The 22,833-nt window shown below is 57.4% G+C and overlaps 2 protein-coding genes across 7 annotated transcripts in view; one reads left to right on the forward strand and one right to left on the reverse strand.

Annotated features, from left to right (window-relative positions):
* Positions 1 to 409: 409 nt before the first annotated feature.
* Keap1 (kelch like ECH associated protein 1) lies at positions 410 to 9,697 on the forward strand. 2 transcript variants are annotated; one of them, XM_070002286.1, is made up of 6 exons: positions 410 to 476; positions 1,858 to 2,528; positions 5,742 to 6,427; positions 8,113 to 8,318; positions 8,572 to 8,748; positions 9,103 to 9,697. In XM_070002286.1, the coding sequence occupies exons 2-6, from the start codon at positions 1,905 to 1,907 to the stop codon at positions 9,267 to 9,269; spliced, it is 1,860 nt and encodes a 619-aa protein (XP_069858387.1). In that variant the 5' UTR covers positions 410 to 476; positions 1,858 to 1,904; the 3' UTR covers positions 9,270 to 9,697. The 2 variants fall into 2 exon arrangements, with proteins under 2 accessions (XP_069858387.1, XP_069858385.1); XM_070002284.1 differs by lacking the exon at positions 410 to 476 and adding an exon at positions 704 to 780.
* A 7,155-nt stretch (positions 9,698 to 16,852) lies between these two features.
* The window catches only part of Pde4a (phosphodiesterase 4A), a 34,825-nt gene continuing 28,844 nt past the window's right edge, over positions 16,853 to 22,833 (reverse strand). For all 5 annotated transcript variants that reach the window (XM_070002287.1, XM_070002288.1, XM_070002289.1 and 2 more), the window contains 7 exons: positions 22,150 to 22,248; positions 21,896 to 22,060; positions 21,266 to 21,365; positions 20,697 to 20,851; positions 20,386 to 20,508; positions 19,757 to 19,939; positions 16,853 to 17,843 (listed from right to left, as the gene is read on the reverse strand). In XM_070002287.1, the coding sequence (XP_069858388.1) occupies positions 17,250 to 17,843; positions 19,757 to 19,939; positions 20,386 to 20,508; positions 20,697 to 20,851; positions 21,266 to 21,365; positions 21,896 to 22,060; positions 22,150 to 22,248 (1,419 nt within the window). In that variant the 3' untranslated portion in view covers positions 16,853 to 17,249. The remainder of the gene's footprint in view (positions 17,844 to 19,756; positions 19,940 to 20,385; positions 20,509 to 20,696; positions 20,852 to 21,265; positions 21,366 to 21,895; positions 22,061 to 22,149; positions 22,249 to 22,833) is intronic.

The raw sequence follows: 22,833 nt of genomic DNA on the forward strand, positions 1-22,833 counted from the left end.
CAGACAACCCCAACTCGGGGGCAGGACATGGGGGGGGGGGAGGTCCCGGCCCGGCGCACCTGCCCCGGCGGGGGGGGGGGGGGGGGAAGCCCTCCCCTCCCCTCCCCCCTCCCCTCCCCTCCCCCCCTCCCCCCCTCCCCTCCCCTCCCCTCCTCCCCCCTCCCCTCCCCTCCCCTCCCCCCTCCCCCCCCTCCCCCCTCCCCTCCCCTCCCCCCCTCCCCCCTCCCCTCCCCTCCCCCCCTCCCCTCCCCCCTCCCCTCCCCCCCTCCCCCCTCCTCTCCCCTCCCCCCCTCCCCCCTCCCCTCCCGCCTCCGCCCGGTCGGCGGTGACCCCCGCGGCCCGGCCCCCGCAGGGCACCGGGCGCCGCCCCGCCCCGCCCCGGCCCGGCCCGGCCGCGGGCGCCCCGGAAGCGGCGGGGCGGGCGTGCGTGCGGCGCGGAGCCCGGCGGGGAGCCTCGGGAGCGCAGCGGGGCCGCGGTGAGCGCCGCGTGCGGGGGGCGGGGGCGGGCCGGGCCTCGAACCCGGGACCCCCGACCTTCCCAGGGCCGCGCCCCCCCCCGGGCCGGCGGCGGGGCGGGGCCGAGCTGCGGTCCCTGCCCGGGCCTCCCCCCCCCCCCGTCCCCGCCGGCGCCCGCCCCGCCCGCCCCGCCGCCGGGACTCTTATTGTGACGGGGCGGCGGGCGGCTGCTTAGTCACGGTGCCGCGCCCCGCCCGCCCGCGATGGAGGCGCGGGGCCGCGCGGCGGGGGCGGAGGCGGAGCCCGAGCGCCGGCCATGGCGGGGTGAGTGCGGCGGCCGGGCCGGGCCGCGCCGCGCCCCGCGGAGGCCGCCATCGCGCCCGCCCGCGGCCCCCGCCCCGCGGCCCGAGCGCCCGCGCCGGCCCCGGGCGGGGTCGGGCTCCCGGGCGCCGATCGCGGGGCCGCGGCGCCGGTCCCGGGCGGGGTCGGGCTCCCGGGCGCCGATCGCGGGGCCGCGGCGCCGGTCCCGGGCTCGGGGCCGCCCGCAGGCCGCGGCGCGCCGCGCATGCGCGCTGCTGGGCGGGGGGCGGGGCGGGGCGGGGGCGGGGGGCCGGGATCGGGGGTCCCGGGCGCCCCTCGGGGGCCCCCCACTCCTCCGAAGCCCCGCAGCGGCCCCCGGGAGCCCCGCGAGCCACCCGAGGACGACGTTCCCGGCCTCCGGACACGTGGTGTCGTGGAGCTGAGAGCCCCCCCAAAGCGGGGGCCAACTGGGGGAGCCACTTGCCCATCGTCCCTTCGACCCCCTTTCAGCCTCCAGGGAGGGCCCCTGCATCCTGGTGTTTCTCACTGGTCTTCGCAGGCTCCTCTCTCGGCCCCAGGACCTTTGCACTTGCTGTACCTGGTTTGAAAAAAAAAAAAATGACGTGACCCTCCACACTCTGATCAGTTCCTGATCATCTCAGCTCTAAACTTAGCTTCTCTGCCCACAAATGTCAAGAGGACCCAGTGCTTGTGACATTTCCCCCTTAGCCTTGATTTCTCCTCTCTTTGCTCTGGTCTTTCCCTTCCTCCACCACGTCACCTCCAGTAGGGCAGACAGGGTCTTGTGAGTTTTACTAGTCAGTCCCTGACGCTCAGGCAATGCCTGCCTACATCGTTGGTGCTTCTTAAATGTTGGCAAGAGTTGGCCTGTGCTCCGGGGTGGAAAGTGTAGCCGGATGAGTGGAACAGAGTTGAGGAAAAGAGGGAGATGAGCAGAAGGGCTGCTTAACGTGGGGTTTTGCAGGCTGTAGAGGAGTTTGATGAGCTAGGAAAGGACGGATGGCTCTTTTGTGGCTTGCCAGGTCGCAGGCTGGACCCTAAGGCCCAGCCCTGACCCCAGCCCCTGTCCTCTTCCTACAGAGCCCTGCGAATCACTGCTGAAACTGTGCCCAGCCACCTGGTACCCCATGAAGCGCGAAGCCAAGCCTAGTGGGGTTGGGGCCCTCCGCCGATTCCTGTGCACGGACTGCCCGGGGGACGCCGCGATGTACGCCTCCACCGAGTGCAAGGCCGAGGTGACCCCATCGCAGGACGGCAACCGCACCTTCAGCTACACCCTTGAGGACCACACCAAGCAGGCCTTCGGCATCATGAACGAGCTGCGGCTCAGCCAGCAGCTGTGCGACGTGACGCTGCAGGTGAAGTACGAGAACATTCCGGCGGCCCAGTTCATGGCCCACAAGGTGGTGCTGGCCTCGTCCAGCCCCGTGTTCAAGGCCATGTTCACCAACGGGCTCCGCGAGCAGGGCACGGAGGTGGTGTCCATCGAGGGCGTCCACCCGCAAGTCATGGAGCGCCTCATCGAGTTCGCCTACACCGCGTCCATCTCCGTGGGCGAGAAGTGCGTGCTGCACGTGATGAACGGCGCCGTCATGTACCAGATCGACAGCGTGGTGCGCGCCTGCAGCGACTTCCTGGTCCAGCAGCTGGACCCCAGCAACGCCATCGGCATCGCCAACTTCGCCGAGCAGATCGGCTGCACCGAGCTGCACCAGCGGGCCCGGGAATACATCTACATGCACTTCGGAGAGGTGAGCAAGGAGAGCGGGGAGGGGCAGGGACAAGGGGTGGGGGGCACACTGGGTCAGACCCAGCAACTGTAACCCCAGCTGTAACCCCAGCTACTCCGGGGGCTGGGGTCTGCGGATCCCGGTTGGAAGCCAGCCCACCCAGCTAGGAAAGTCCCTGCGAGAGTCATCTCTGCAGTGACCCACCAGCAAAGCTGAAGGGCAGCTGTGGTTGGATATTAGCTTTGAACAGAAAAGCTCAGGGACAGCGCCCAGGCCCTGAGTTCAAGCCCTAGGACCACCACCACCAACAAAAGACCCAAGACGGAAAGATATTGTCCTAAGCTGGGCGTCTTAGCTACTCAGGAGGCTGAGATCTGAGGATCGCCACTAGATGTCAGCCCAGGCAGAAAAGTCCCCGTGAGATTCATTTCCAATGAACCACCCGAAAGTGGAGCTGTGGCTCAAAGTGGTAAGAGTTGCTAGCCTTGAGCAAAAGAGCTCAGGGACAGCATGTAGGAGGCCCTGAGTTCAAATCCTATGACCAACAAAAACAAAGCAATAAAAAGATGGGCATGGTAGCACATGCCTGTCATCTCAGCCCTGGGAGGTAGAGACAGGAGGAGTGGAAGTTTCAGGCCAGCCTGGGCTATGTAGTGCCAACATGGGGGGAAGGGCAGATGAGTGTAGACGCAATGGGTGAACGTGCCAGAGACCCACTTCTGGGGTGCACAGAAGCTGCAGATTTATCAAACAGCCATGCCAAGCTGTGCACTACACCCACCCAGCCTCGCCCAGCGGTCCCCACCCCCACCTTGCTTTGCTTTCATTTTCTTTTTCTTTCTTTTCTTTCAGTTCAGGAAACTGTCAAGTAACAGGGGAGATTTTTAACAGAAAAAAAGAAAAAATGTATATATTAAGGACCCCTGATTCTGGGAGGACAGTGCACCATTAAGTAACCCCAGTCTCCAGACCCCCAAATCAGAAAGAATCCAGACGTCAAGATGGGGCTTGCTACAAGGGGAAAATTCCACACCTTGACCCCGTCTCTGGCTGTCAGCAAAGCTGATGAGCCGTCACTGCGCTCCACTTCTGGCTTTTTTGCTGGTTAACTGGAGATAAGAGTCTCATAAAGTTGCTTTCTCAGGCTAGGTTTGAACCAGGATCCTGAGATTTCAAGCCCCTCAGTAGCTGGGATTACAGGTGTGAACCCCAAGTGCTGTTTGCACTAAAAGTAGTGCAGAAAGCTGGCTTCAGCCTGTCTGCCTGCACGTGATTTGCATATAAGAGAGCCATCACTGGGGAACTTTGTGTCTGGATTTGAGAGTTGCATTCTCAAGATATATGCAAATATTATAAAACCAGAAAGAAAAAAAACCAAGTCTAGCCGAGCGCAGGTGGCTCACGCCTGTCATCCTAGCTACTCAGGAGGCTGAGATCTGAGGATCGAGGTTCAAAGCCCGGACAGGAAAATCCGTGGAACTCTTATCTCCAATGAACCACTCAGAAAAGCAGAAGTGGTGCTGTGGCCCAGGTGGTAGAGCGCTCGCCTTGAGCTGAGGAGCTGAAGGACAGCGCCCAAGTCCAGAGTTCAAGCCCCACGACCGACAAAAAAAAATAACTATCCAAGTGTATTCCTAAGCGTTTTCGGGTAAGAGGTGTTCACTCTGAGCTTAGCGTTTACTTGAGCTGAGGATGGAGCTCAGCCCAGCTTGCTGGAGATCCTGGGTTCCAACCCTGGCCTCGCTGAGCCACGCCCCCAGCCAAGCCACACCCCCAGGACCCTGCCCAATCACTCCCAGGGCAGAGCCCTGCCCAATCCCAGAGCCACGCCCCAGGGCGGAGACCTGCCCAATCGGCCACGCCCCGTTACAGAGCCACGCCCCCAGCCAAGCCACACCCGCAGGGCTCTGCCCAATCCCAGAGCCACGCCCCAGGGCGGAGACCTGCCCAATCGGCCACGCCCCCGTTACAGAGCCACGCCCCCAGCCAAGCCACACCCGCAGGGCTCTGCCCAATCCCAGAGCCACGTCCCAGGGCGGAGACCTGCCCAATCGGCCACGCCCCCGTTACAGAGCCACGCCCCCAGCCAAGCCACACCCGCAGGGCTGTGCCCAATCACACTCCCAGGGCAGAGCCCTGCCCAATCCCAGAGCCGCGCCCCAGGGCGGAGACCTGTCCAATTGGCCACGCCCCCATTACGGAGCCACGCCCCCAGCCCCAGAAGCATTTACTGAGTACTTGGCCACTCTTTTTTTTTTTTTTTTAAATTGTATTTTATTTTATTTGAGAACATACTTTACAGAGGGGCTACAATTACATGGGCAGGATAATGCATACATTTCTTACCAAGCATTGCAGCCTCCTCCTTTGTTTACCCTTCACTTCCCTTCCCCGCCTCCCCCCTCCCCCGTACTTGGCCACTCTTGATGCAGCCCATTTCCCAGGAAGAACCAGCCCTCAGGCCCTGCTGGGAGTCTTGGACTTTGGGATGCTTCCTCCGGTGATGGCCCAGGACAGCTTAGGTGGATGGATTCTTGCCAGCCCCTCCCACTGCTTGGGTCGACCAGATGTCCAAACAGGCTCTGGCGTTATTCCCACTGCCCAAGGCCTCCAGGCAGGGGATGCAGCAAGCAGCCCCCTCCCCCCACTGGCCCGTGCAGTGTTTCTTCCTTCATATTGCCAGAGACATTGCAGTTGTGATTCTGGGAGAAAGAGATGTTCGCCTTGCTACTCAGGAAGCTGAGATCTGAGGATCACAGTTTGAGGCCAGCCTGCATTACACAGATCCTATCGACTCTCAGGTTAGCCATCAGGCTAGGGGTGGAGCTTCAGTGGCAGAGTGCTGACCTTGAGCAGAGAAAGCTAAGCGCAGGCCTGGCACCCGTGGCTCACATCTGAAACCCTAGCTACTCAGGAGGCTGAGATCTGAGGATCGTGGTTCAAAGCTAACCCGGGCAGGGCAGTCCATAGTCTGTGGGGTCTGAACTCTGGGCCTGGGCGCTGTCGCTCAGCTCTTCAGCTCAAGGCTAGCGCTCTACCACCTGAGCCACAGCGCCACTTCCGGCTTCCTGGTGGTTCATTGGAGATAAGGATCTCACTGCCCGGATCTCAGCCTCCTGAGTAGCTAGGATTCCAGGCGTGAGACTCTCATCCCGGGGAAGGCGAGCGGGTGGGGGCGGCCCGGGTCCCCGCCCCCGGTCACGCCCAGCTCCCCCCCCCCCCCCCCCCGCACAGGTGGCCAAGCAGGAGGAATTCTTCAACCTGACCCACTGCCAGCTGGTGACGCTCATCAGCCGCGACGACCTGAACGTGCGCTGCGAGTCGGAGGTGTTTCACGCCTGCATCGACTGGGTCAAGTACGACTGCGAGCACCGCCGGTACTACGTGCAGGCGCTGCTGCGCGCGGTGCGCTGCCACTCGCTGACGCCGCACTTCCTGCAGATGCAGCTGCAGAAGTGCGAGATCCTGCGCGCCGACTCGCGCTGCAAGGACTACCTGGTGAAGATCTTCCAGGAGCTCACGCTGCACAAGCCCACGCCCGTGGTGCCCTGCCGCGCGCCCAAGGTGGGCCGCCTCATCTACACGGCCGGCGGCTACTTCCGACAGTCGCTCAGCTACCTGGAGGCCTACAACCCCTGCACCGGCACCTGGCTGCGGCTGGCCGACCTGCAGGTGCCCCGGAGCGGCCTGGCGGGCTGCGTGGTCGGGGGGCTGCTCTACGCCGTCGGGGGCCGGAACAACTCCCCCGACGGCAACACCGACTCCAGCGCCCTGGACTGCTACAACCCCATGACCAACCAGTGGTCGCCCTGCGCCCCCATGAGCGTGCCGCGCAACCGCATTGGGGTCGGCGTCATCGACGGCCACATCTATGCCGTCGGGGGCTCCCACGGCTGCATCCACCACAACAGCGTGGAGAGGTAGGCGCCAGGCCCGCCACCCCCCCCCCCCAGCCTCGGGGACCAAGGGTGGGGCCCCGATACAGGGCGCCTGCCTCTGTCCCCCGCCGCGGGAAGTGGAAGGGGGCTCTGGGTGGAACCAAACTCCTGCCCTCGACCTCGAACCCAACCTGCCAAGGGCTCTGTGGACTCTGGAGGGGATTGGTACGGTATGCTAATCAGATGGTGCAGTATGCTAATCGGATGGTGCAGTATGCTAATCAGATGGTGCAGTATGCTAATCGGATGGTGCAGTATGCTAATCAGATGGTGCAATATAATGATGTTAAAAATGTGACCTGAGTTTGTTAGGATTTCACACATGTTCCATACCTTTTTTTTTTTTTTGGTCCGGTTGTGGGGCCTGAACTCTAGGCCTGGGCGCTGTCCCTCAGCTCTTCAGCTCAAGGCTAGCACTCTACCACTTGAGCCACAGCGCCACTTCCGGCTTTTTTCTTTTTGTTTATGTGGTGCTGAGTATCGAACCCAGGGTGGCCTCAAGCATGCAAGGCAAGCGCTCTACCACTGAGCCACCTTCCCAGCCCCTCCATACCTTTTATTTTAGTTTTGTTTGTTTTTTGTTTTTGTGGTGCCTGTCGTGGGGCTTGAACTTAGGGCCTGGGCGCTGTCCCTGAGCTTTTTCACTCAAGGCTAGTGCTCTGCCACTTAAGCCACAGCTCCACTTCTAGTTTTCTCGTGGTTAATTGGAGATTAGAGTCTCCCAAACTTTCCTGCCTGAGCTAGCTTTGAACCCTGGTCCTCAGATCTCAGCCTCTTTGAGTAGCTAGGATGACAGGCGTGAGCCACCGGCTCTAGAGGTAGAAATAGAGGATCGTGGTTCAAGGCTGACAGGACCAAAGCATGAGACTCTACCTGAAAAATTTATAAAAGCAAAAGAGGGTGAGAGAATGTCACTCAAGTGATGAAGCACTTGCCTAGCAAGTAGGAATTACTCAGTTAAATCTCCAGTACCACAAACAAAACAAAGCAGATGCCAGGTGCCAGTGGCTGACTCCTGTAATCCTAGCTACTCAGGAGTCTGAGACCTAGAGGATCAAAGTTGGAAGCCAGCCCAGGCAGGGAAGTCTAAGAGGCCCCCATCTCCAAAAATATCCAGCAAAAAGGATAGCTGGGGGCATGGCTCAGTGGTAGGGCACCAGCCAGGCAAGTGCAAGACCTTGAGTTCAAAACCCCAGTCTAGTTCTCCCTTCAAACCAGAAAGGTGCACTCCTCAGCCAATGAGATGCCAGGAACCTGGAATGGTGGGACGCAGAGCCCGAGGCCTGGACAAGAGGAAGTGGTGCCAGGGCCCCACGCACGTGGTCTGTGCGCAGGCTGGGGGGATGCCTGGTCGCCTGAGCAGGCCGCTTCCGGAAGGGCAGGGACGCCATTAGCAACTCCCGGAGCGCATGCGCGTTTTTGGATCCAGATGCGTGATCGCCCCACGTCAGATCCGGGCAGGGACGAAAACAACCCAGGCCCTAGTGAATCTTGTTAGAATTGGGATTCCTGGTCACATGCTGTCACCTGACCCTCCCGGCCTGCGTCCGTCATGTCTGTGTAGTGAGGGACACCTTCGAGGAGCCTGGGGCAGGGACCTGAGGCCCAGGAAGAAATCGCCCTATCCCGGGGTCCTGGGGTCACCGCTGCCCTGCTGTCCCTGGCAGGTACGAGCCCGAGCGGGACGAGTGGCACCTGGTGTCCCCGATGCTGACCCGGAGGATCGGCGTGGGCGTGGCTGTTCTCAACCGCCTGCTCTACGCGGTCGGGGGCTTCGACGGCACCAACCGCCTCAACTCGGCCGAGTGCTACTACCCGGAGCGGAACGCGTGGCGCATGATCACCCCCATGAACACCATCCGGAGCGGCGCAGGTGCGCAGGGCCGCGGGGCCGCCCAGCCCAGCCGATCCCCGGGTCCCGGGCCTCCCTCTCCTCGCTTTCATGCTTCTGGGGAATCCAGGCTGGCCTCCCACTCCCGAGCCTCGGGCCTCCGGCCTCCCGAGCCACCCCGCCCGGCGCCAGCGCGGCCTGGGAGGGGAGGGCGGAGGGGGCGGGCGGCTGGCCAGTGCCAGGCCGGGCCTCGGAGTGACACCCTCCCCTTCCCAACCCCCTGCGGCCCAAACAGGAGTCTGCGCACTGCACAACTGTATCTACGCGGCGGGGGGCTACGACGGCCAGGACCAACTGAACAGCGTGGAGCGCTACAATGTGGAGACGGAAACGTGGGCCTTCGTGGCCCCCATGCAGCACCGGCGAAGCGCCCTGGGGATCACCGTGCATCAGGGGAGAATCTACGTCCTGGGTGAGGCCCTGGGCGGGGGGCGCTCGGAGCCTCCATCTCCGTGCCGGGAACGGAAGAGCCCCTCCTGACGCGCAGGCCCCGCCCACGGGCTGCAGCCCCGCCCCACGGAGCCAAGGCTCCGCCCCCACGGAGCCGAAGCCACGCCCCCGCGGGGCAAGGCTCACATGTCAAGAGGGCGGGCTCCGCCCCCACCCAAGACAAGGCCTGCCCGCCGGAGCGCAGCCCGCCTTCACGCATGCTCAGTAAATCCGTTCCGAATCCCACCCCATCCTCGCCCTAGTTGCTTTTCCTACCCTGTTGGGAGGCCTGTGCTCTTCCATTGTCCCATGACGGCCCTTTCTGCCCTGCCCGCAGGAGGCTACGACGGCCACACGTTCTTGGACAGCGTGGAGTGCTATGACCCAGACACGGACTCCTGGAGCGAGGTGACGCGCATGACTTCCGGGCGCAGCGGCGTGGGCGTGGCCGTCACCATGGAGCCCTGCCGGAAACAGGTGGACCAGCAGAACTGCACCTGCTGACCCCGCCCACTGCGCCCAGCTTGGGGTGGTTGGTTTTTTCCCCGCCCCCCGGGGTTTTTTTCTACAAAGACGGACAGAAGACAGAGCCAATCAGCATCCGCGGAGGCGGGACCTGGGAGTCTCTGTGCTAATGATAACCCAATGGGAGCCGTGCCCCGCCCTCCCTGGGCGGGGCACAGGGGAAAGGGCACCGCCCCTCCGGGGCGGAGACCACCTCGGTTTTTCCCATCCTGCTGCTGGGTGATGGGTTCGGTTCCCCCCCACAGGACCCAGGAGGGTCTCCAGCCAGGCTGCGCGGGCCAAGGCTCTCCAGGACCCGTAGTTAAATGCCCAGGACGGACCTGGACTTGCCAGGCCACCAGGTCCCTGGTGACATTTTGTTAAGTAACCCTGTAACTTTCCGATGAAAATAAAGAACAGACTAACTAGTGTCTCCCAGCTGCGGGAATGAAAGCCCCGGAGGCCGAGGCTCGAGGCCCGGCCTTGAAGGGCATGCATGTAATTCCGGTTTTTCTGTGCAAGGCGGGCTTCACCCTCCTAGCCATCGTCCCAGGCCTGGCCCCGCTGCAAGGGCTCCGCAGGCGGCTGTCCTACTTAGGATGCAGTTTTCTTTTTGCTTTTGACACTCAGCCCCGGCTGATTTTGAACTAGTGATCCTTCTGCCTTGTTTTCTGGTGCCAGTCCTGGGGCTCGAACTCAGGGCTTGAGCACTGTCCCTGAGCTTTTTTGTTCACAGCTGGCACTCTTACCACTTGAGCCACAGCTCCTCTGCAAGCTTTTTGGTGACTCATCGGAGACAAGAGACTCTTGGGCTGGGCAGTGGTGGCTCACGCCTGTAATCCCAGCTACTCAGGAGGCTGAGATCTGAGGATCCTAATTTGAAGCCAGCCCAGGCAGGAAAGCCCCTGAGACTCTTATCTCCAAGTAACTACCAAAAGCCTGGCAGTAGCACTGAGGCTCAAAGTTGTAGGGCACTAGACTTGAATAGAACTCAGATCAGCCAGGCATCTGTGGCTCACACCTGTAATCCTAGCTACTCAGGAGGCTGAGATCTGAGAATCACGGTTCAAAGCCAGTCTGGGCAAGGACAGTCCAAGAGACTTTGATCTCTAATTAGTCACCAGAAAACTGGAAGTGGTGCTGTGGTTCAAGTGGTACAGTGCTTGCCTTGAGCTGAATTGCGCCCAGGCCCAAAGTTGAAGCCCGAAAACCAATAGGAAAAAAAAAAAAAGAACCAGGCTCAGAGTTGAAGTCTCAAAACTACCGGGATGAAAAAAAAAGTCTCTTGGACTTTCCTGCCTTGGCTGGCTTCGAACCAGGATCCTCAGATCTCAACCTCCTTAGTAGCTAGGATTCTAGGTGTCATACACTAGTGCCAGGCTTGATTATTGGTATTTTGCTCAAATCTCATGTTGTACTACTTGAGCCATTCCTCCACTGCTGGCCATTTTCCTGATATTTGAAAATAAGATTCTCCTGAGCTTTTATGCCCTGTCTGGCTTGGAATCAAGTTCCTAAATCTCAGCCTCCTGAGTAGCTCATTTTGACATGGAACACTTAATCCTCCAGCCCCCATCTCCTGAGTGCTGGAATTATAGGCGTGTGCTACCATGCGCTGGAAGAAGAAAGATGAATGAAGTATGGGCTCAGTGTTTAGGGAATCACCTGGCTCAGAACTTAGGTTTGGAAGATGGCTAAGTGGTAGAGTGCTTGCCTCGTATACATGAGGCCCTAGTTTAATTCCTCAGTACCACATTAGCAGAAAAAGCTGGAAGTGGCGCTGTGGCTCAAGTGGTAGAGCGCTAGCTTTGAGCTAAAGAGCTGTCCCTCAGGCCCTGAGTTCAGGCTCCAAGACTGACAGAAAGAAAAGAAAAGAAAGAAAGAAAGAAAGAAAGAAAGAAAGAAAGAAAGAAAGAAAGAAAGAAAGAAAGAAAGAAAGAAAGAAAGAGAAGAGAGAAGAAAATGAAATCAATCGGGCTGGGAAGGTGTCTCAGTAGTAGAATGCTTGCCTAGCATGAGGCCCTGGGTTCGATTCCTCAGTACCACATACACAGAAAAAAGCTGGAAGTGGTGCTGTGGCTCAAGTGGTAGAGTGCTAGCCTTGAACAAAAGCAGCTCAGGGACAGTACCCAGGCCCTGAGTTCAAGCCCCAGGACTGGCCAAGAAAAGGAAAAAGTCAAAGCTGGGTGTGATGATGTCCATCTGTAATCCCAGCACTGGGAAGGCAGACAGGAAGACTGCAAGTTGTAATCCAGTCTGGGGTACATAGGGAGACCCTGTCTCAAAAGGGTGGGGGGAAGCTGGGCACTGTGCCTCAAACCTATAATCCTAACTTCTCAGGGGGCTGAGATCTGAGGATCACAGTTCAAAGCCAGCCTGGGCAGGAAAGTCCATGAGACTTTTATCTCCAATAAATCACCAAGAAACCAGAAGTGGCGCTGTGGCTCAAGTGGTAGAGCACTCGCCTTGAGCTGAAGAACTGAGGGACAGCGCCCAGGCCCAGAGTTCAAGCCCCATGACCAACAAAACAGAATAAGGGATGAGGAGGCTTTGTCCACAGTAGAGAAAGTTCTAGAAATAACCCAAGTACTATCAAGGGTGCGAACGAGCACAAGGCAGTTGCCACATGCCCTGCAGCGTGACTGGAGTTTGGGGCTGAACTGATTCTGTGCAGTGCTAGGATCTGGAGATTCGGTGTCCAGTCCCTGTCTGTGGGAAGTAGGCTTTCGACACCGCTGAGGACGGAGCCGCAGGCGGCTGGCGGAGCACACACTGCCAAGCAGTGTTATTTGTTTACACAGGAGCAGCTCCCACACAGCTCAAGGTGACCCTGCCTCACAGGAATGACGTGAAAGTACAGGACTAATTGCAAGCCCGCCTGGGAAGTGCGTGTGCACACGGGCGGGCGCTGTGTGCCAGCCTTGAGGCTTGAACTCTGGGTCTGGGCGCTGTCCCTCAGCTCTCCAGCTCAAGACGAGTGCTCTACCATTTGAGCCACAGCGCCACTTCTGGTTTTCTGGAGATAAGAGTCTCATGGACTTTCCTGTGCGGGCTGGCTTTGAACCAGGATCCTCAGATCTCAGCCTCTTCAGTAGCTGGGATGACAGGCAGACCCAGTAGCACTTACCTTAGCTAAGGTGTTTAGTTGTTTGTTTGTTTGTTTTTGCCAGTCCTGGGACTTGAACTCAGCCTGAGCGCTGTCCCTGAGCTTTGTTTGTTCAAGGCTTGTGCTCTACTACTTGAGCCACAGCACCACTGGTAGGTTTAGTGGAGATAAGAGACTCAGACTTTTCTGTCCTGGCTGGCTTTGAACCATGATCCTCAGATCTCAGCCTCCTGAGTAACTAGGATGACAGGCGTGAGCCATGGGTACCGGGCCTTACCAGTCTGATTTGAGGAAGTCCTCTCCAGTAGGAGTGTGGAGTCCCCCTGTGGGTATCTGGTGAAGAGAATTAAATCCCAGCTGTGTTCTTTTCCTAAATCAATCTTCTTCAAAACCTCTAGCCAAGGGGTCAGGGAAGGTGGCTCAGTGGTAGAGTGCTTGCCTTGCATACATGAGGCCCTGGGTTCGATTGTGTGTGTGTGTGTGTATGTGTGTGTACTGGGATTTGAACTCTGGACCTTGGAGCTGTCCCCGAGCATTTTTGTGCTCAGGGCTAGTGCTCTACCACTTGAGCCACAGCACCACTTCTAGCTTTTTCTGAGCAGTTTATTGGTGGTAAGTCACAGACTTTCTTGCCTGGGTTGGCTTCAATCCAAGATCCTCAGATCTCAGCCTCCTGAGTAGCTAGATGACAGGCATGACCCACCAGCACCTGGATCCTTCCCTTTTCTTCAGTGTTGGGGTTCTATTCCAGAGCTCCCCACATCCTAGCCTCCTGAGTAGCTAGGATTACAGGCGTGAGCCACCAGCTCCCGGCTACTTCTGGCTTTTTGGTGCTTAATTGGACATAAGAGTCTCTCAGACTTTCCTGCCTGGGTTGGCTTTGAACCATGATCCTCAGATCCCAGTCTCCTGAGAAGCTAGGATCACAGACTCCTTATCTGATTTCACAGGTGCTGTGAAATTAGCTCCTCCTTCCCCTCCCCTGACTTTTGGGACTAAACTGCTGCTATTTGGGGTTCCTAGGGGATCTTCTCAAATCTATGGGGATCATGAGACCTTTTAGGGGGCTCACTTCAGTTTGGGAGGAGTTGCCATGGGGGAGGGGAGAGGTGCTGCAGCCCTATGGGGTGTGAGGAAAGCAATACTGGAAACCCTCAGGAAGAGAAGGAACAGGCTGGGCGCCCTGGCTTGTGTCTGTCATCCTAGCTACTCAGGAGGCTGAGATCTGAGGATCTTCCTTCAAAGCCAGCCCGGGCAGGAGAGTCAATGAAACTCATCTCTAATTAACCAGCGAAAAGTCAGAAGTGGAAGTGTGGCTCAAGCAGCAGGGTGCCAGCTTTGAGTGCAAAAGCTTAGGAAGAACGCACATGGCCTGAGCTCAAGGCCCAGGACACGCGCGGGGGGGGGGGGGGGGGGGAGGGGGGAAGTAGCGGAAGCGCTCCTCATTGGCTGTTTTCTAGGCGAATGACAGAATCCCGAGCCAATCGCAGTGTGGAGGCTTCCTTGCCACGCCTCCCCGTCGTCCTTGCGCTGCTGCACCTCCCTAGCCCATCTGTAGAGGGCGCTGGAGGGCTTAGGCGCTGGGCCTGCCTTCTGACTAAAAACCCATTTTACTTATTTCTATTTTGCTGGTCCTGGGGGCTTGAACTCAAGGCCTGGGTGCTGTCCCTGAGCTTTTCATGCTCAAGGCTAGCACTCTACCACTTGAGCCCACAGGTCTACTTGTGGCTTTTTGGTGGATCATTGGAGTGAGGAGTCTCACAGACTTTCCTGCCTGGGCTGGCTTTGAACCGCGAGCCTCTGATCTCAGCTTCCTGAGTAACTAGGATGACAGGCGTGAGTCACTGGGGCCCGCCTCCGATGATCTCTTGAGCTTTGTAGTTGGGTAACATAGCAAGACACCATCTTAAGCAGGCGGCCTCAGATCACCTCTGCTTGAGATCACAGAGTGCAAGGCCACTAGCTGCACCTTCCCTCACCTTTGCCCTGTGTGGGGTGACTGAGAAGAGCAAGCTGATCACATGTCACCCTGGCCTTTGACACAGTGTCACAGAGACTGTGTCCCCACATGATATGTTTGACAGTTGCATCTGTCCTTTAACACTTGGGGAAACTGAGGCTCAGGGTGAGCAGCTGGCCCCCAGCCACCCAAGCCACCTCCCACAGTCACCTTTTGACTCCCAACCCAGTGCCCTTTCCCCAACTCTGCCTTGGGGGCAATCTCTGAGCCTTGTCTTTGCTTCTTGCAGAGCTTCTGGAAACTTCTACCTACTTTTTTCAGCTTCTTCCCTCCTTTGGGGCTACGTTGGCCCTTACTCTTCTTGGGCTATGATACCCAGCCATGATCAAACAGAAGAACTTTGTACATACTAAATCTTTTACATGAACTGTTTCAGCCTGCTGTGGTAGCCTCTAGTTCCTAAGGAGCAAAATTTCTAGAACTTCACAGTCACCCAGTGACTGAACATACTGGATGAGACAATATTGAACATTCTCATCTTTATGGAGAAATGTGTTGCTGGGAGCCTGGTGGTACACACCTGTAATCTCAGCGTTGGGGAGGCTGAGGCAGGAGGATCTGAGTTCTAGGTGAGCCTGGCTACATCTGGAGTTTGCAAGAATTCAAAAGAAAAAAAATGTGATTTACCTTTTGTATGAGAATAAACATGTCACTGGACACTGGCTGGTTGCTCATGCCTGTAATCCTAGCCACCATGCAGGATGCTGATATCTGATCCTGGTTTGACGTTAGCTTGGGCAGAAAAGTCCATGAATTCCTCTCTCCGGTTGTACACCAAACAGAAGCAGAATTGTGACACAATTGGTAGAGCATCAGCCTTGAGTGAAAAAACAGATAGTCCCTAGGCCCTGAGTTCAAGCCCTAGTACACACACACACGGATCACAGCATGAGCCACCAGTGCCTGGCTTTATTATGTGCATGGTCTTGGGTTCAAATCTTCCCAGCATGTTTAAACTCTGTGGATTAACCTTGAATTCTTGGTGTTGGGACAAAGCCAGGTTCACAAATCCATTCCCAAATTCATCATTTTTTCCATCTGTTCCAAGAAGGGGAGGCAACTCCTCTCATCCCTTTTCCAAACCCAGCTCTCATGGAAGGAGACACCCCAATAAAGTGGAGAGTCAAATCACGAGCCACGCACCTCAGTGAAAGCCTGGGTTTAATTGGTAACAAGATCAGAGCCTTATCAATCCATAGACTGATCCATTGATCATTCAAGTGAGTAACCCAGCAGGAGCCCACACCTCCCTGGGGATGAGGAGCCCCTGGCCTGGAGTCTCACCACCTCTAACCCCCCCCCCCCCCCCCCCCCCCCCCGGCCTCTGGGAAGGCCCCAGCTCTGTCCAGCCCTTGTTCCTCTCGGGCAATTTCCTGTGAAGGTATAGCGAGCACCTTCACGTTCGTGGGACTATGGGATACTGTTTGTACTTATACATTAGAAGTGGGGGAGCTCCCTCTGGGGGAGCCCTCTCCACTCTCTCACCAGGTTAGCTAGGGAGAGGCGACTTTAGTTTTTTTCCTTTTTTTTTTTTTTTTTGCCTCTGAAAAATAATTTACAAACCAACTTTATAGAGTATGTACAAAAAAAAAACCCTGTACATTATGGGGTGATGGGGAAGTGGACAGAGGGGGTTACAGTACCATGTGCACAGAATTGGGGGGGACAGATGAGTGAAATCAGGGTGTACGTGGGGGCGGGTCCTTTCCTTCCCGATGCTCCCCCACGGCTCGGAGAAACAGCCTTGAGTCTGTCCTATTGCTCAGGGAGTAGCTGGGGCTGAGAGTGGGGCTCTGCGAAGTTGGGGGAACCACAGGATCGCTTTGGTGCTGGGGTGGAAGGTTGCCCAAGGACCGGGGTTTGGGGGTACACATTGTTATTGCTTCCTCCTAGGGCAAAGACGTGGGGGCTGGGTCCACGTGGAGGGGTTCAGGACACAAGGAAGGGGTGCTGGGGATGAGGATCTGGGCCTGGTCCCCCCTCAGGTTACAGGGGGACCACTGCTACCAGGACTCCTCTTTCTGCAGGGGTCATCTTAAGGCAGACACAGGAGGAGAAGCAGCTGGAAGGGCGGGTGTGCAGACCGGAACTCCCTTTCCCTTGACAGTGAATGTGACGTGGGGCGTGTGCGTGGCAATTGTTAAGAGTGTGTGTTATGGGGGGGGCGTCAGGTCTCCCCACAATGACTGGCCACAGCTCCCCGGGCTTCTGCTCCCTATGGCTAGAGTGGTAACAAATAAATAAATAAATGAGGTGGAAGACTGCTCTGGGGGTTCCGCGGAGCGCCCCGCAACATGAGCCCTGCTCTTAGGATGGCTATGTATTCACAGCCCCATACTAGACACCCCTCCACCCCAAATCAGAACCTGGAAGATGGCCTACATCTCTGCCGGGGTTCTTAGAGAAGCCCAGCAAGATGGAAGACACACTTGGGGGCCCGGAAGAAGGGAGAGAGAATGGGGAGGGGGGGGGAAGGTCGGGGTTCAGGGGCAGAGAGAGCCGAGGGAAGAGGGGGAGCCGGGAAGCCAGGGGAAGGGTCTACAGTTGCCGTGTTTCATTCTGGTTTTTTTTTCTTTTTTTTTCTCTTTTTCTTAAAAATGTTACAATTAATATTGAAAAAATAAAATCCCTTCCAGGACTCGGGGGACCCCCTCCTCCATCCAAAGGCCCCCCCAGGGGCCACGGCCTCGGGGGGGAAGCAAAGAAAAGCAAAAGCCCCCCCACTTTTCTGCTTTCTTTTTTTCTCAGGAGGGCGATGAGTCTTTGGGGTGGAGGAGAAAGAGGAGGAGGAGGAGGAGGAGCGGGGCGGCGGTGGGGATGCGGGAGACTCGGGGCGCCCCGGGGCTGCAGGGGCTCAGGTGGGGTCCCATCCACTTGGGGCTGGGGGGAGGGCCGGGGTGTCCTCCGGGGTCCCCGAGGAGCAGCAGGAGGAGGAGGAGGAGGAGGAGGAGGGGGAGGAGGGGGAGCAGGCCCCGCAGGCCCTCTTGGCAGCCCGATCGTCTTTTGGGGCCCCCACCTCGGCCGCCGTGGAGGGGAGGCCCGCGAGGCCCGGGGCCTCCTGCAGAGCGGGCGGGGTCCTCAAAGTTGGGGGGCTGGTGGGGCCCGCGGCTTCGGATCCGTCGTGGGCTGCACGCCCACCGCAGGTGGGTCCGGGGGTCACGCTCCCGCCGTCCGCTTCCGGGGCGTCCTGGGTCCCCAGGGGTGTCTCGTCCTCCTCCTCCTCCTCCAACGTCAGCTCAAACTGGAACTTCTCGGGGGCGGCGGGGTGTCCGGGGCCCCCAGGAAACTCCTCGTCCTCCTCCGGGGGCGGCGACGGGCTCTGCCGGATGGCGCTGTAGTACCAGTCCCGGTTGTCCTCCAGGGTGTCCAGGATCTCCTGGGCATCGGGGTGCACGAGGTCCGCCCACGTCTCCCACAACGGGTGCACGATGTAGTCGATGAAGCCCACCTAGGGGACAGAGGGGGGCAGGGAGGCTAAGCCAGCGGCCGGCGGTGCACCTGTCACCAAGCTCCTCGCCAGGCTGAGCGAGGAGGACAACGGTTCAAAGCCAGCCTGGGCAGGAAAGGCCGGGAGACTCTGATCTCCAATGAACCACCAGAAAACCAGAAGTGACGCTGTGGCTCAAGTGGTAGAGCTCTAGCCTTAAGCTGGAGAGCCGGGGGACAGCGCCCAGGCCCAGAGTTCAAGCCCCACAACTGACAAAAAAAAAAAAAAAAGCTCAGGAAAAATGTGCTCAGGCTGAGTTCAAGTGCCAGGACTGGAATGGACTGGCATGCACATGCACGCACACATGCACACACGCGCACACACACGCGCGCGCGCACGCGCACACACACACACACACACACACACACACACACACACACACACAGCCCTCCATGCTTCTAACAGGATAGCAAGCTTAAGGCTGTCCACACTAGGTTATAAAAAAAAATCCCCTAAAACAATAAACCCCGGGTTCTTTCATCTGATCTAGCAACTTTGTTTCGCCAAGCCTTACACAAATAACTGAAAAATTTCCTTTTGGTTTTGTTTTTTAAATTGTAACATCACAGATACTCATTTGGCTGTGTGTGTGTGTGTGTGTGTGTGTGTGTGTGTGTGTGTGTGTGTGTGTGTGTGTGTGTGTGTGTGTGTGTGTGTGTGTGTGTGTGTTTCCTTTTGGTTTTGTTTTTTAAATTGTAACATCACAGATACTCATTTGGCTGTGTGTGTGTGTGTGTGTGTGTGTGTGTGTGTGTGTGTGTGTGTGTGTGTGTGTGTGTGTGTGTGTACCTGTCCCTCCTGCAGCTTGAACTCAGGTCCAGGGCACTGTCCCTGAGATTTTTCACTCAAGGCTAGTGCTCTACCACTTGAGCCACACCGTCACTTGTGGATGTTTGGTAGTTAACTGAGTATAAAAGAGTGTTATAGACTGTCCTGGATAGGCTGGCTTTGAGCCCTGATCCTCAGCTCTCAGCCTCCTGAGTAGCGAGCATGACAGGTGTGAGCCCCCAGCACCCGGCTATTCTGGCTTTTATTTTTTTTTTCAACCAAGAAAAAACAGAAACCTTATGGTAGTGTAGATGGCTGGTTAATACTTATTATTTTTCCTTTCTGATGAGTGGACAACTTTGACTTTTCTTGTAAGACACCCAAGAATCAAAGCCTCACTCTGGTGTCCCGGCGGGTGAGCCCCTGGCTCAAACAGTACTCTTGTCTTGGCCTCCAAAATAGCTGGGACTAAAAAACTATGTACTTTGCTCAGTACTATATAGACAAAAGTTGATATAATTTATAGTTTAACCCCCCCAAACTCTCACACAAGTATTGCTACACACACACACACACACACACACACACACACACACCCCACATATACAGATTTCTGGTCAGTTGTGGGGCTTGAACTCAGGACCTCAGTGCTAGCTCTGAACTCTTTGCTCAAGGGTAGTGCTCTACCACTTTAAACTACAGCTCCACTTCCCATTTCCTGGTGATTAATTGGAGGTTATAGAGTCTCGTGGACTTTCTTGCCTAGGCTGGCTTTTGGATTACAGGTGTGAGCCCCCAGCCCCCAGCCCCCAGCTAAGACAGAAGTCTTAAATACAGGCAGTCTGGCCCTTATTGTGTAATCCACACTGACCTTGAACTCTCAGTTTCTTGCCTCAGCTCCCCCCCCCTCCGAGATTACAGGCATGCACTACCATGCCCAGCTAAATTGGTTGGTGTGGTCACTGAGCTAGTAATATCTGAAAGATCTCCATATTGTTTGTGAGTGCAGAGGCTCAGAACCATCGCCCTTCAATGGAGAAAACGTGGCCAATTTCTCATCCACATGAAGGATGAAACCAGAGAAAGTTGACATTGCACACGTGTACCTGAGACTTCTCCACAGACGCTGTGTGCTTGTCACACATGGGGCTGATCTCCATCCCACGCTCCCGTTCCCGGTCCCCTTGCTGGAAGAACTCAGCCATGATGCGATCAGTCCACTGGCGATACAGCTCCAAGGGCTTCGTGGGGTTGCTCAGGTCTGCACAGTGGACCATATTCCGAAGGACCTGCGTAGGGTGGGGGATGGGAGGCCCTTTAGGGGCCACACCTTATCTGTGTGTGTGTGTGTGTGTGTGTTCCCCCACGTGGTGAAGGGGAGTGGGGTGAAGGGATTGGGGAGGAGGGAGGGGAAGTAGAGAGGAGATGGGAGATGGAGAGAAGCGTTGGGGAAGGGGTTCATGTCTTTTTTTTTGGTTGGCTGTGAGGCTTGAACTCAGGGCCTGGGTGCTGTCCCTGAGCTCTTCAGCTCAAGGCGAGCATTCTACCGTTAGAGCCATAGTGTCACATCCAGTTTTCTGGTGGTATACTGGAGATAGGAGTCTCATGGACTTTCCTGCCCGGGCTGGCCTCGAACCATGATCCTCAGCTCTCAGCCTCTTGAGTAGCTAGGATGACAGGTGTGGGCCACCAGCACCAGGTGGACCCGGTGTGTTTAATAGAGAGGTGTGTGCACCTGGATACGGTCGGAGTAGTTGTCCAGTAGGAGAACTCCAGAGCTGGTAACTTTCTTGGTCTCTACCATGGTCTTCAGGTCGGCCAGGAGCGTCATGTGCTTGGACATGTCCGTGGCCAGCACCTGTGGGCAAACGGAGGAGGGGAGGGGTGTCTGTGAGAAGGGCCGTGGATACCACCCAGGCCTGGGGAGGTTTTCATTCTGCAGAACCCTCCAGTTTCCAGAAGGTTCTCTGTGGGCTCCTGAGCCTCCTGGGTCTCTAAGCATGCTTTCCTGGCTCCCTTCTTGCCCCTGCCCCAAGCCGCGCCCACCATGTCGATGACCATCTTGCGCAGGCTCTGTCGCTGGCGCTTGCTGAGGTTCTGGAAGATGTCACAGTTCTCCTCCTGCAGCAGCTTGAAGCCCACGGCCAGGTGGTGATTCTCCAGCACCGACTCGTCGTTGTACATGAGCGCCAGCTCCGAATCTGCAGCCCAGAGGGGAGGAGCCATCGGTGACACCCTGGCTGGCCCCGCCCAGCCCACACCGCTAGCCACGCCCATACAACTGTCCTACACTTCTGGCCCCGCCCACAGTGCTAGCCCCGCCCACAGATTGTCCTACTTCTGGCCCCGCCCACAGTGCTAGCCCCGCCCCAACAAGGTAAAGGTCCTGCTGGTGTGGCCCCGCCCCAAACCCATACACAAGCCCCAGTCAGATCGCTGCCCCTCCCCTACCGTGCTAGTCCTTTCTTCAGTCTTAGCTCCACCCTTAACCCCGCCCAGTTCCACCTCCATTCAGCCAATCCCTGGCTCTCAATCTAGCAGGTTCTTCCCACAGGCAAATTGGCTCCACCCTAAGACCCGTCCATCAACCCCAGCCCCAAGAGGGGACGACTCACTGGTGTTGATGAGGAACTGGTTGGAGACTCCAGGGTGGTCCACATCATGGATGGCAGCTGCAAAGAGGGCGGCCAGAATTTCCAGGTCTGTGAACACCGCCTACGAGCAGGAAGAGTCAGAGAGAAAGGGATGACGGACAGGCTACAGGGGATGGGAGGACCAGAGACAGATTAATCAGGAAGCCTGAGTAGAGGCAGGGGGACAGGGAATCAAGGCCAGTCTGAGTTTCCTAGGAACACTTTATCTCCGAAACAATAGGCTGGGGCTGGGGACTGGGAAGGTGGCTCAGTGGTAAAGTGCTTGGCTTGCGTGCATGAGGCCCTGGGTTCGATTCTTCAGCAGCACATAGGCAGAAAATCCAGAAGTGGCACTGTGGCTAAAGTGGTAGAGTGCTCGCCTTGAGCTGAAGAGCTGAGGGACAGCGCCCAGGCCCAGAGTTCAGGCCCCACAACCGACAAAAACAAAACAAAACAAAAACCAACCAACCAAACCCAGGAGAGCAAATGAAGATGATACAGAAGAAATAGAGGAGCAGGAAGGTCAGACACAAGAGATCAGAAAGACAAAATGGGCCGGGACACAGCAGAAGGGGCAACGGCAAAGAGATGGAGGGGGCTGGCCGCACTTACATCTAGCGCAGGCGTGGCCAGCAGCACGTGTGTGGACTGCAGCACGTCGGCTGCGTGTAGGCTGTTGTGGTAGGCCACGTCAGCATGGTAGTGATCTTCTAACGTCAGCATGTACGTCACCATGGTGTCCACGGGGATGCGGAATTTCTTCAGCAGGTCCCGCTCCTGGGGACCAGCAGGGGCAGGGCGGTGACCCCTGCCGGCCCTGTCCTGTGCCCCTTCGATCCCTGCCCGCTCCCCATTGCCCCCATCACCTGGAAGATGGTGTACATGATACAGCTGAGTGAGCGGCCTCCGGCATAATCTGACACACAGAAGATGTTCAGACCCCATTTGCTCAAATTCTCCAGCTCCTGGTGGACATGGAGGTCAAAGGTCAGAAGCAGAGCCCTCATCTGTGGAATGGACTCATCAGCAAAGATTTTTTTTTTTTCCTAGTCCTGGGGCTGGAACTCGGGGCCTGGGCGCTGTCTCTGAGCTTTTGCTCAAGGCTAGCACTCTACCACTTGAGCCACAGCGCCACTTCTGGCTTTTTCTGTGTATGTGGTGCTGAGGAATCGAACCCAAGGCTTCACGCATGCTAGGCGAGCACTCTACTACCAAGCCACAGTCCCAGCCCCCTCAATCCGATTGGGTTGTTGAAGAACCCAAAGCTCAGAGGGGTGACATTGTTGTTTCCAAGATCCCCAGCCACCAAAAAGCCACAAGTGGAGCAGTGGCTCAAGTGGTAGAGCGCCAACCTTGAGTGAAAAGAGCTAAGGGACAGTGCCCAGTCCAGGGGTACCCTCAGTGACCAGCACAATGGAACCCCTCAGATTGAGAAAGACTCCAGCTGAGACCCCCTCTCACCCCTCCTTCGGCCCCCTCCTCTCTTTCTCTGGGGGAATCTGACTTGACAGGTGTCTCACTGATGAACGGCCAGACCCCTGCCTCTCCAG

This window comes from Dipodomys merriami, unplaced genomic scaffold, assembly GCF_024711535.1.
Source record: "Dipodomys merriami isolate MVZ:Mamm:240054 unplaced genomic scaffold, mDipMer1.0.p SCAF_6, whole genome shotgun sequence".
In the NCBI taxonomy this organism is placed as follows: Eukaryota; Metazoa; Chordata; class Mammalia; order Rodentia; family Heteromyidae; genus Dipodomys; species Dipodomys merriami.